Raw genomic sequence first — 13,990 nt, 5'->3', positions numbered from 1 at the left:
TCCAGCCTCTCCATCGTTCACCACAAATGCTTCTAGACGGAGTGTTACTTAGTTGCGTTACACCCTTTCTTGACAAAACCTGACTTGTGCAGAAAACAAGATGAGATTGGCATGGCTTTATTTGTTTTTTGTTTTTGGTGTTTTTTTTTTTTTTTTTTTTTTTGGCTAGACTCAGGATTTAAAAACTGGAACAGTGAAGGTGACAGCAGTCGGCTGGAGCAAGCATCCCCCAAAGTTCTACAATGTGGCCGAGGACTTTGATTGTACATTGTTCTTTTTTCTAATAGTCATTCCAAATATTGTGAAATGCATTGCTACAGGAAGTCCCCTGCCCTCCTAAAAGTCACCCCACTTCTCTCTAAGGAGAATGGCCCAGTCCTCTCCCAAGTCCACACAGGGGAGGTAATAGCATTGCTTTCATGTAAATTATGTAATGCAAAATTTTTTAATCTTCGCCTTAATACTTTTTTGTTTTACTTTGAATGATCAGCCTTCGTGGCCCCCCTTTTTTGTCCCCCAACTTGAGATGTACGAAGGCTTTTGGTCACCCTTGGAGTGGGTGGAGGCAGCCAGGGCTTACCTGTACACTGACTTGAGACCAGTTGAATAAAATTGCACACCTTAAAAAAAAAAAACAAAAATACTGTAGCCTAAATGTCTTCCAAAGTTAGCTTGGCCCCATATCCCAGGAATAATTAAGGGAAAGGCAAGATGGGTTTTGGGTTAGCTTAGTTCACTGCTATGATGTTCTCACTAATACAACTTTTGCAAAGGTGATTTCAGTATCATAGAAAGGCCCATGTAGTAAAAGAAATAAAAATCAGTCTTGAATAATATGAACCCTTCTGGTAGATTGTCTAACGTCAACTTGTTGTTTGGCCTTGCTGCTTCTGCGTCTTGTTCCTCATTGTCTGGCACTGGTTTGGAAGCACTCATCTCCATCGAGTTGTCTTCTGTTCATTCCTCTGGTATGGTGTCTGTTAGCTCTCTTGAATTTCTGCAAGATCCGTATCTTTTTTTTTTTTTTTTTTTTTTTTTTTTTGAGATGGAGTCTTGTTCTGTCGCCCAGGCCGGAATGCAGTGGCGCGATCTCAGCAAGCTCCGCCTCCTGGGTTCATGCCATTCTCCTGCCTCAGCCTCCTCAGCAGCTGGGACTACAGGCGCACGCCGCCATGCCTGGCTAATTTTTTTGTATTTTTAGTAGAGACAGGATTTCACTATGTTAGCCAGGATGGTCTCAATCTCCTGACCTCGTGATCTGCCCGCCTCGGCCTCCCAAAGTTGCAAGATCCATATCTGGAAAGCCTTCATCCACCATTTTTTTTTTGCCGTATTTACAAACTCTTTCATGATTTCCTTGATTGGCTCTGTTGTTAAATTCTGTGCGCAACATCTGGACACAGTTTTCTCCAGCAGGAAGTTATTGTTTCAGGCTTGATGGCTTTTGTGGCTTTTTCTGTAACAGCAATGGCATCTTCTATGGGGTGATTCATCAGACTGTCATGATGTTCTCTCCACTGGGGTTCTTTTCCATAGCACTGACAATCATTTTTAAAGAATATTGTGTTTAATGGTCCTTATGGCACCCTGATCTAGAGGCTGAGTTAGAGATGTGTTTAGGGGCAATTAGACCACTTCAGCACTCTCAGTGTTAAACTCATAGGGTTCTGGGTGGCCAGGGGCATTGTCCAACATAAGAACTTTAAAAGGCAATCACTTACTGGCAAGGTACTTCTTGATTTTAGAAATAAAGCATGGGTGGGGCCAGGCGTGGTGGCTGATGCCTGTAATCCCAGCACTTTAGGAGGCCAAGGTGGGCAGATCATGATGTTAGGAGTTCGAGACCAGCCTGGCCAACATAGTGAAAACCCGTATGTACTAAAAATACAAAAATTAGCCAGGCGTGGTGACAGGTGCCTGTAGTCCCAGCTACTTGAGAGGCTGAGGCAGGAGAATCCTTGAACCTGGGAGTTGGAGGTTGCAGTGAGCCTCCTGGGTGACCCAGCAAGACTCTGTCTCAAAAAAAAAAAAAAAAAAAGCATGAGTAGATTCAATCCAGAAAAATAGTTTTTGTTTTTCAGGCTTTCTTATTGTACAATCAGAAGACTTGCAGGGGTGGTGTTTATCTTTTTTCCTTCAAGGTCCAGAGGTTAGCAGCTCTATATATAAGGGTAGTTCTGATCTAATCCTGACTGCATTTACACGAAACAGTGGAGTTAGCTAATCCCTTCCTGCCTTAAATCTTGGTGCTTGCTCCTCTTCCTTACTAATAAATGTACATTGTGGTGTCTTTTTCCACAATAGGGTACTTTCATCTGCAATAAAAACCTGTTCAGGCAGGTATCTTTTGTCCCCTATGATTTTCTTGATCGTGTCTAAGAACTTGTGTATTGCCTCTGGGTCAGCAAAAGCTGTCATCTTGATATTTTTTAAGCTATAACTCTTTCTAAAATTATCAAACCATCCTTTCTTAGCATTAAATTCTCCAGCTTTAGATCCTTTACCCTCCGTTTGCTTTAAGTTGTCGTATAATGACTTCATTTAAAAAATAGTAATATTAGAGTCTATAGTTAGAGCTTTCTTACAGCAACCCTGTACCCACATAAGAGCTGCATTTTCATTATGACATTTAAAAGGTATTCTGCAAAAGTGCATGGTTTTCACACCTAGTGGCATTGCTGCAGTGACAGCTTCACAAATTTCCTTTTCTTATTTTACAACGGTCCTCATGGTGGATTCATTGATCTTGAAATGATGGGTAACCACAGCTACTTAATCTATGGTCTATATCAAGCCATTCAAGTTTTTCTTGTAATGTCTTAACTTCTCTCTACTTTTCTTGAGAGCATTTCCAGCATCACTAGTGGTACTCCATGTGGGTCCCATGATATTATTCAGGGTTTGCTGTATCACACTAACCATGATGAAAAATACATGAGAACCTTTAGACATCAGTTTCATTTGTTATCTTTTTGTCTTTTTGTTTTATTAGAGACAGAGTCTCACTCTGTCACCCCGACTGGAGTCCTTGGTGCAGTCATAGCTCACTGCAGCCTCAGCACCTGGGCTTGAGGGATCCCCCTGCCTTAGCCTCCCAAGAAATTAGTTTGTTTTTTTTTTTTTGAGATGGAGTCTCGCTTTGTTGCCCAGGCTGTAGTGCAGTGGCGTGTTCTCGGCTCACTTCAAGCTCTGCCTCCCAGGTTCACGCCATTCTCCTGCCTCAGCCTCCCGAGTAGCTGGGACTACAGGTGCCCGCCACCAGGCCCAGCTAATTTTTTTTTTTTTTTTTTGTATTTTTAGTAGAGACGGGGTTTCACTGTGTTAGCCAGGATGGTCTCGAAAAGAGAGTAGTTTTTAACTGAGATACGCTGTTTATTGGAGAGTGGAACTGCTCGTGCAGAGATGATTAAGTTGGCAGGGTGTTTGAAGTACATACTTGCAGCACTTGAACTCTGGGCAATAGCAACAGGAAGTGGCTACAAAACTATTACAGTAGTACAGTAGGAACTACAGCTAGTTTTATGCAGTTATAATCATAACTATATTATGTTATAACTATATTAAGTGTTATTTAAACTATATTAAACTATATTAATATGTCATAAGTATATTAAATACAAACAAATGTATTTAATACTATATATTTGTTAACATTTCTCTGGGCTGCGAATGTCACCTTGTATGCTTTGTCAATGTGTAAGTTTTTATATATTTTAACTTATAGTAGATTTGTGTGTATTTTACAGTACTAAATGATAAAATATACTGTCTACATTTTTTTGTTTGTTTGTTTTGAGATGGGTCTTACTATGTTGCTCAGGTTAGTCTCTCGAACTACTAGGCTCAATTGATCCTCTTCAGTGGTTTGACCATTGAAGCAGAAACAGTAGTAATGATAAAATATACTATCTACATTTTTTTGTTTGTTTGTTTGTTTTGAGATGGGTCTTACTATGTTGCTCAGGTTAGTCTCTCGAACTACTGGGCTCAGTTGATCCTCCCGCCTCTGCCTCCCCAGTAGCTGGGATTACAAATGCACACTACTGTGCCATGCATCCACATATATTTTATGTATTATTGACATGCCTAACTTTTTCCTATTTTCCATATTTCTAGGCTACACAGTTTTGTCTCTTTAAGTTTTTCAAATTGTTGCAAATTTCCAAAAACTTTACCCAAATATTATATTGGAAAAAATTGGCATTTAAGTAGACCTTCAGTTCAAACCCATGTTGTTGGTCAGCTGAATATATTTCACAATATCACAGACGTATATATCTTTGCCAAAATTGTATTTCCATAATTAAGTGATGAATAACAAAGTGTTTTATCCTTGGCAAGAGACAAATAAATATTTGAATACTGTTTTATAAAAAACAAATATAAATTTGGGGCTCCATGGAAAATCTTCCCAAGGTATATTTCTGGACTTTTTGCCATTCTCTTCTTATTTCTCTATATCATTTCCCACAGATGTAGCCATTTGCATCTACTTCTATTTCTGAGTCTTACTGAATTATCCATGTTCTTCTCCCATTTTTTCACCAGTAATTCTATCTATACACTTCGATGTCATATTCCTATGTCCCTTTCACTGCGAAACTCCCTATCACACAGATCCCACGATTGCCCTCCTCTGCTTCCCAGCACTTGGTTTCTGCTTCATCAGTAACCCTTTTTTTTTTTTTTTTTTTAAAGCTAGATGTATTCGTTTTGATCTCCCTCACAAGTCTCTGAGTTCTGTTGTGTTTGTTTCTTGTCTAGGAAGCAGCTTTATTCAGAGTAGTTGTTCATTAACTAGGCAAAGTAATATCATTTGAGGATGCTAAACCTGGGCTTATCCAGGAGTAAACTTTTGTCCTTATAGTAGTACCTTATCCTAATTGTAGTAACATTAAAAGTTAGAGAGGAAAAGCCATGGGTCTGAGTATTTCATATTATAAATGTTTTACTCTCAGTCTTGTTGCTGCTATTCTATTTGGCCAGTAGTAAAAAAAATCCTTACCTTTCCAAAAACAGAAAAATATTAAAGGTAGGGTCACTATCTGTTTCTGGCAGTCATGCTGTGTACTTAATTGTCATTTTTGGTCTTTGTTTGTAAACCAGGGGAAGGCAAGGACATAGCCATATGCCTTGTGGCTTTTTCATGACTATGTATATATGAGTTAAAGTATTATTTTTCACTGTCTTAACATTTTTAACAATGAAAGTAAATACTTGTGATAAAAATTCAAACAATAAGGACTGGGTGTGGTGGCTCATGCCTGTAATCCCAGCACTTTGGGTGGCCAAGGTGGACAGATTGCTAAGTCAGGAGTTCGAGACCAGCCTGACCTACATGGTGAAACCCTGTCTCTACTGAAAGTACAAAAATTAGCCGGGCATGGTGGCACATGCCTGTAATCCCAGCTACTCAGGAGGCTGAGGCAGGAGAATCACTTGAACCCGGGAGGCGGAGGTTGCAGTGAGCTGAGATCACGCCACTGTACTCCAGCCTAGGCTGGCGACAGAGTGGGACTCTGTCTCAAAAAAATAAAGAAAAATGAAAAAATTCAAACAGTGTAAAGATATACAGAGTAAAAAGTAAAAGTTCTTCATACTCTTAATATTCCTGCTTCTTCACAGAAATCTTCAGTACTGCATACTTGATTTGAGTATTTTCTTTCTTTTTTCTATACATGTTCATTTAGATGTAGATCCGAATTTTTAGAAACATAACTGTATGTATAGTGACCCTTTTTTTTTTTTTTTTTTTTTGAGACAGAATTTTGCTCTTGTTGCCCAGGCCGGAGAGTAGTGACACGATCTCAGCTCACTGCAACCTCTGCCTGCTGGGTTCAAGCCATTCTCCTGCCTCAGCCTCCTGAGTAGCTGGGATTACAGGCATCCGCCACCATGCCTGGCTAATTTTTTGTGTTTTTAGTAGAGTTAGGGTTTCACCATATTGGCCAGGCTGGTCTCAAACTCCTGACCTTAGGTGATAGGTCCACCTTGGCCTCCCAAAGTGCTGGCATTACAGGCGTGAGCCACCACGCCCAGACTGAATTTTTTTTTCACTTAACAATGTATCTTGGAGAACTCTGTTACATATTTTGCTGTGTCCCATTTTTAACTGCTGTATTCATACTCCGGACAGATGTCTTAGTCAAACAGAAAAATCTAATTCATGTAGGCAGCAAAGTACTTCATGACATCAAGGAATACCTTCTCTGGTGCTGACGGATATTAATGCCTGACATATGGGGATAGTTAGCACAGAATCTTACCATTGACTTATTTGTGTGAATAAGTCTTGTTTTTTTTTTTGTTGTTGTTGTTTTGTGGTTTTTGTTTTCTGTGGTTTTTTTGAGATAGTGTCTTACTTAACTTTGACCCACAGTGGAGTGCTGTGGCACAGTTTTAGATCAGTGCAATCTTGAATTCCTGGGTTCAAGCAATCATTCTACCTCAGCCTCCTAAGTAGCTGGGATTACAGGTGCTTGCCACCATTCCTGGCTGATTTTTTAGATTTTTTTGTAGAGATGAGGTCTGGTTATGTTGCTCAGGCTAGTCTCAAACTCTTGGCCTTAAGCAGTCCTCCCACCTCAGCCTCCCAGTGTGCTGGGATTATAGCTGTGAGCCACAGCATCTGTCCTGTCCTGTCCTGTTCTATTTTTAAAATGTTTGTTAGGCCAGGTGCAGTGGCTCACGCCTGTAATCCCAACACTTTGGGAGGCCGAGGTGGGCGGATCACAAGGTCAGGAGATGGAGACCATCCTGGCCAACATGGTGAAACCCCGTCTCTACTAAAATACAAAAAATTAGTCAGGCATGGTGGTGCATGCCTGTAGATCCAGCTACTCAGGAGGCTGAGGCCGGGGAATGACTTGAACCCGTGAGGCGGAGCTTGCAGTGAGCTGAGATCGCGCCACTGCATTCCAACCTGGCGACAGCCAGACTGTCTCAAAATAAAATAAAATAAAATGTTTGTCTCTTTCAGGGTAAAAAACATTTTCTTTCAATTGCCTGGCACATAGTTGAGAATACATTTGTCAAATTAATGAATGATCAAAAGACTGTTGAAAGTTAAGTTCTGGACTAAATAATACAAAGTCCTTGTAATGAATACAAAGTATCTATGATGGTATCTATAATATGTCTCAGGGTATTTGTTAATGAGTTAATTATTTTCCTTGGTCAAGGAGATATTGAAATATTGAAGTTTAATTTTTTTTTCTGTTTTTGTTTAGTAAACCTTCATTGCTGAATTACCATTATTTTTGGAAATTTCATTTGCTAATCATAAGATGAATTATTCTTTTATTTCCAGCATCCAGTTTTAGATGAACCAATAGCAGAAGCTGTCTGTATTATAGCTGATATGGATAAATGGACTGTTCAAGTGGCCAGTAGCCAGAGACGAGTGACAGATAATAAATTGGGAAAGGAAGTATTGGTTTCCAGTCTTGTTTCCAATCTGCTTCATTCCACACTTCAGCTTTATAAGCATAACTTGTCTCCAAATTTTGTAAGTATGTGTAACGACGTTTGCATTACTTTAAGCACTGCTTAAAGCTTTCATCATTGTTTTTCTGAAAAAAAGCTGTTAGGGACTGAATGTTTGTGTCATTACCTGAACTCATATATTGAAGCCCTAATTCCCAGTGTGACAGTATTTGGAGACAGGGTCTTTGGGAGGTATCTAAGGTAAGATGAGGTCTTGAGGGTGGGGTGCTCATGATGGTATTACTGGCCTAAGAAGATGAGGAAGAGAGAGAAAGCTTGTTCTCTCTCCACCATGTGAGGACACAGTGAGAAAACGACTGTCTGCCAGCAGGAAGAGAGCCCTTACCAGAACCCAACCATGCTTGCACCTTGGTCTTGTATTTCTAGCTTCCAGAACTGTGAGAAAATAAATATCTGGGGTTTTTTGTTTGTTTGAGACAGTGTCTTAATCCTATCACCTGGGCTGGAGCTCAGCAGTGCGATCTTGGCTCCTTGCAGCCTCGACTTCTTGGGCTCAGGTGATCCTCCTGCCTTAGCCTGCTGAGTAGCAGGAACTACAGGCACGTGCTACCACGCCTGACTAATATTTTGTATTTTTTTAGTAGAGATGGCATTTTGCCCCATTGCCCAGACTGGTCTCAGACTCCTGAGCTCAAGTGTTCCTTCTGCCCCAGCCTCCCAAAGTGCTGAGATTACAGGCATGAGCCACCATGCCCAGCTATATATCTGTTTTTGTTTTTTTTTTAATCCACACAGTCTATGATACTTTGTTATGGCAGCCCAAGCTAAGACAGAAGGGGATGTGTACATGTCTGTATGTTCTGATTTCAGCAGCCAAAATGTTTGATCATGTGTAGTATAGTCATGCAACATGTCCCAACTTTGTGTAAAATGCCAGTACATTCTGGATCCTCATTGTCATGTCAGGACTTTTACTGATCTCTTTGTAATACTGGTAACCTCTTACTAGTAAAAGACCCCATTTCTAACTTTCAAGGTTCTTTCTTTCACTCATTAGGAGAACTATAACATAGCATAGTTAAAAAGCTCTGTAGTTCAAGATGATAAAGGATATCTATGACAAACCCATAGCCAGCATCACACTAAGTGGTGGAAGACTGAAAATATTTCCCTAAGATTAGGAAAAAGACAATGATACCCACTTTGACTACTTCTGTTCGACATGCTACTGAGAGTTTTAGCCAGAGCAATCAGGCAAGAAAAATACAAAAGACTTCAAAATTGGAAAAGAGGAAATAAAATTATCTCTGTTTGCAGATGACATGATTTTCTCGTACATAGAAAACAAAGATTCCACAAAAAACTGGTAGAGCTAATAAGCAAATTAAGCAGATTTGCATAATACAAAACACATAAAAATAAGTTGCATTTATGTATACTTATTTGAACAATGAACACTCTGAAAAGGAAATTAAGAAAACAATTCCACTTACAATAGCACCAAAAAGAATAAATTACTTAGGAATAAATTTAGGGAGACAAAAGACTCACTTGTACACTATAAGGTACAAAACATTATTGATAGAAATTAAGGACATATGTAAATGAAAGCACTTCCCATGCTCTTGGATTGAAAGAATTAGTATTATTAGGATGCCATTACTATTCAAAGTTATCTACAGATTAAATGTAATCCCTATCAAAATCCAATTGATATTTTTTGCAGAGATAGAAAAACCCATCTTAAAATACATTAAGAATCTCAAGAGACCCCAAAGAGATAAAACAATCTTGAAAAACAACAGTGTTGGTAGATTTCACATTTCTTGATTTGAAAACTTACTACAAAGCTACAGTAATCAAAACATTGTGCTACTGGCATAAGGACAGGCATACAGACCAGTGAAGCAGAATGGAGATCCTAAAAGTTAACCCTCACATGTAAGTTTAATTAATTTTCAACAAAGGTGCCAAGACCATTCAACAGGGAAAGGAGTCTTTTCAACAAAAGATGCTGGGAAAACTGGATAGCCACATGCAAAAGAATTATGCCATATACAGAAATGAACTCCAAATGGATCAAAGATTTAAGAGCTAAAACTATAAAACTTACAAGAAAACCTGGGGGATAATCTTTTTGACATTGGATATGGCAGTGACTTCTTGAATTTGAAACCAAAAGCATAGGTAACAAAAGTAAAAAAATAGATAAATTGGACTTCATCAAATTAAAAACTTTTATTAGCTATCACAGAGTGAAAAGACAACCTATAAAATAGAAAGTATTTGCAAATCATATATCTCAAAAGGGATTGATACTCAGAATATATAAATAACTCCTACAACTCAACAGAAAGCAAACAATTGAATTAAAAAATGGCAAAGGTCTTGAATAGACATTTTGCCAAAGAAAATATACAAATGGCCAATAAGCACATGAAAATATGCGCAACATCATTAGGCATTAGGGAAATGCAAATAAAACCACAGTGAGCTGCCATTCAATACCTGTAAGGATGACTATGATAAAAAGAATTCACAACAAATAGTAAGTATTGACCAAGATGTGGCGACCTTGGAACCCTCATGCATTGTTGATGGTAATGTAAAGTGGTGCAGGAGCTGTGGGAAAAGTTTGGCTGTTCCTCAAAAAGTTTAACATTGTATTACCATATGATCTATTAATTCCACTTCTGTGTTTATACTAAAAACAATTAAAACCAGGGATTCAGGCAGTATACTGTTGCTCATAGAAACATTATTCTCAATAGCCAAACGTTAGAAATAACCCAAGCGTCCATCAGCAAATGAATGGATAAACAAAATTTGGTATAATACATGTAATGCAATATTTACTCAGCCATGAAAAGGGCTGAAATTCTAATACATGCTACAACATGGATGAACCTCATAAGCATTATGCTAAGCGAAATAAACTAGACACAAAAGGACAAATATTGTATGATTCCACTTATATGAGGTACCACAAATAGGCAGATTCATAGAGACTGAAACTAAAATAGTGGTTACCAGGAGCTGTGGGAAAAAAGAGAATAAGGAGTTATTGTTTAATGAGTACAGAGTTTTTGTTTGAGATGATGAGTACAGAGTTTTTGAGATGATGAAATGTTCTAGAAATGAATGGTGATGATGGTTGCACAACACTGAATGCTCTTAGGACTATGGAATTATATACTGTGAAGTGGTTAATATAGTAAATTATATTACATATTTTATATCTACATATATTTTGCAGTTGAAATTTTCTTATGGCATTATCAGCCTAAAGCATTGTGAAAAAAACATACGCTATAAAACCACAACCATTTGGTTGTGTTTTTCCAGTAATAAAGTGGATTTTTATTAGGAGCTTTTAATAGCTGATTTTCATTGGAAAGGAACACTTTGCAAGAATTTAATGTTTAGCGCCTGAAACTTCTGTTTTTTTCCTCAAATATGTTTAGCATCAATTCACATGATAAATCACCTATTTTAGTAAATTGAACAAGTTAATTGACATTAAACAAAATGTATGTGTTTTAGGTTTTTGTTGTTTTTTTTTTTTTTAACTTTTGTCGCCCAGGCTGAATTGCAGTAGTAGTCATGGCTCAATGCACCCTCAAAACCCTGGGCTCAAGCAGTCCTCCTGCCTTAACCTCCTGAGTAGCTAAGACTATAGGCACATATCACCATGCTCGGCTAATTCTTTTTTTTTTTTTTTTTTGTATAGACAGAGTCTCACTATGTTGCCCAGGTTGGTCTCGAACTCCTGCCCTCAGATGATCCTCCTGCTTCCACCTCCCAGAGTGTTGTGATTACAAGTGTGAACCACAATGCCCAGATGTGTTTTAATTTTCAGTCTTTCAGCTTAGAAATTGGGGAACTACATAGGATTCTTTATGAACTTTTGCAAACTGTTTTTTATTCTCCACAGGAGAATACATCCTTTCCTGTGTAAATACATTTGAAAAGTATTAATTTGTAAAAATTTTACATTTATCAAATTTGGAATAAAAACATAGTGAAAGCAGTTTTGGAATGGATAGTAGTGATGGTTGCACAACATTTTGACTGTACTTAGTGCCACTGAAGTATACTTAAAAATGGTTTTGGGGCTGGACACGGTGGCTCACACTTGTAATCCCAGCACTTTGGAGGCTGAGGTGGGTGGATCACCTGAGGTCAGGAGTTTGAGACCAGCCTGGCCAACGTAGTGAAACCCTGTCTCTATTAAAAATACAAAAGAAATTAGCCGGGTGTGGTGTGCATGGCTGTAGTCCCAGCTACTCAGGAGGCTGAGGCAGAAGAATCGCTTGAACCCGGGAGGTGGACGTTGCAGTGAGCTGAGAGCATGCCATTGCACTCGAGCCTGGGTGACAGAGCGAGACTCTGTCTCAAAAACAAAAAACAACAATGGTTAAAAGGGCAAATTGTATGTGGTATTTTTAGCACAGTTAAAAAGAAATGATGCTATAGAAGGTAATCTTTGATATGAGCTAGAAAAAGGTTCACTTCCCTCTTTAGCTAAAACTATATACTTTAAAAATGTGCTCCAAATTTTAGTTCATGTTGAAATAAATAAACAGAATTGTCAAAAACATTATGTTTTGGAGTTTGCCATGACTGAGAGTTGCAAACTGTTTTCTGACCTGGTTCTTGGTTCCTCCCTAACTACAGTGTGTAATGCATCTTGAAGACCGGTTGCAGGAGCTATACTTCAAAAGTAAAATGCTGTCTGAATACCTGAGGGGGCAGATGCGTGTTCATGTCAAGGAGCTGGGAGTGGTTCTGGGGTATGTTAATCGTTTCTTTTCTGGCTTTGCTTTCATTGCTCTGTCATCATGCAAGGAATGTTCCTCAGAATTGCCCTTTCTTCTTTTATGTATCTTCTCCTATTAGAAGCTGGAGGCTGTTATCATTTAGGTTGCCCTGTACCATATAATAACCTGAAAGGCATTATCCTTTGTGCCATTATATACAGTCGGTTGAGAATATAATCAGAATGAATTAAAATCTGAATTTTTTTCTGAGAAAAATAAGTACATACTCATTTTTATTTATTAAATATGTTGCAAACTCATTATTCCAAGTATCTGCCCTGCCTTCTAAGTGAGCTGATTGAGGTAACAGAAGTCTGAGGATGGTAATACGTTATCCATATATTACTCCTTCCTCCCCATTAACTATATATTATGTCTGTCTACTCTGCATTATTCTCTGGTAGAAAACAGTTATCAAAAATGCTTACTGAAGGAGGAATGGGAAGTTGGTGGGGGAGCATAGTATGGCCCTATTTCATTATGTTCTGTGGTCACTTTTCTTGGGTTCTCTGGCCACTTTAGGTGGGTTCATATGAATCATTTCTTGAAATGCCATTAAAGAAAGCAAAACAAGCTAGAACTTTTATCTAATTTTGCTTTTATGATGGGAAAAGAAACCAGTATCACTGAGAACCTACTGTATGTCAGAAACCAAATTAACTTTTTTTACTAGTGTTATTTCTTAATTCTTGTTATCATCCTGCAGTGTGTAGGCAATGTTATCCAGGTTGGAAACAGATGATTCTGTAAGTTAACATGCCAGATGTCACACACACTGGTAGGACTAATTAGGGATTTGAATGACTCTATATCTTTTTTCCTTTAGACCCTATTTACATTCTGTAGTACCACACTGTTGGTCCAGTCCTGATGATTTTGACTTGAGTTATACAGAGAGAATTGTTCTCCAGTATTTGGAAAATCAATTAACAGGATATAATGTTGTTTTTCTGGGGAGTAAGGTGTGTGTTTAATGCCTTTATGTAAAAATATTTAAGACAAGTTTTAAAAAGTAACATACATATAACCAAAATTTACAGTGCATTTTGACATACAATGAAAAGTGTCATTGTCTTCTTTCCCCAACTTCCAACCCCTACTCAAACACTGTTAACAGATTGTTTTATAGAATTTTTAAATGAATATTATTTAAAAATCTAACGACTTATACTCTTGTGTCCTTGTACAACTTTCCTTTTCCTATATCTTGAATGTTCATATAAGCACATAATAATCTCATTCTTCCTAATGGCTGTCTAGCATTCCATTAATGTTGGAATTTAGATTATTTTTAGTTTTTTGCTACTATAAACCAATGCTAGACTGAATATAAATCTCTGACATTTGTAGGATAAATTCCTTGAAATAGAATTTTTGGTTAATGGGCCTGTATTGATAGATAGTTTGATAGATTATACTGAATACTCTCCAGAAAGTTTCAATATGAATTCCCACAAACAGTAAGAGGCGCTGTTCTCACTACTGGCTGTAACCAAATTTGATCTTTGCCAAGCTACTAGCTAAAAAATGGCATCTGATTTTATTCACGTTTCTCTAACCATGAGGGAGTCTGATTAATATTTTCTATGTTGATTGGCTATTTTTCTTTTCCTGTAAATTTGTGGTAGGATGTATTTTGAAGTAGCTCCCATTACTTCCAATACATCTTATTATAGAAACATCTGAATCTAAAACAATCTGGGTACACACTATTACTGTTTTTG

At 38.0% G+C, this 13,990-nt stretch overlaps 1 protein-coding gene across 3 annotated transcripts in view; it reads left to right on the top strand.

The window, feature by feature from the left end:
- The window catches only part of FNIP1 (folliculin interacting protein 1), a 166,854-nt gene that overhangs the window by 149,235 nt on the left and 3,629 nt on the right, over window positions 1-13,990 (top strand). For all 3 annotated transcript variants that reach the window (XM_012002448.1, XM_012002447.1, XM_012002449.1), the window contains 2 exons: window positions 7,310-7,507; window positions 12,124-12,239. In XM_012002448.1, coding sequence (XP_011857838.1) covers window positions 7,310-7,507; window positions 12,124-12,239 — 314 coding nt within the window. The remainder of the gene's footprint in view (window positions 1-7,309; window positions 7,508-12,123; window positions 12,240-13,990) is intronic.

The sequence above is a fragment of the Mandrillus leucophaeus genome, unplaced genomic scaffold, assembly GCF_000951045.1.
Source record: "Mandrillus leucophaeus isolate KB7577 unplaced genomic scaffold, Mleu.le_1.0 Scaffold688, whole genome shotgun sequence".
Lineage (NCBI taxonomy): Eukaryota > Metazoa > Chordata > Mammalia > Primates > Cercopithecidae > Mandrillus > Mandrillus leucophaeus.
The sequence above is the reverse complement of the archived record's forward strand: the minus strand, read 5'-3'. Positions and strand labels throughout refer to the sequence as shown.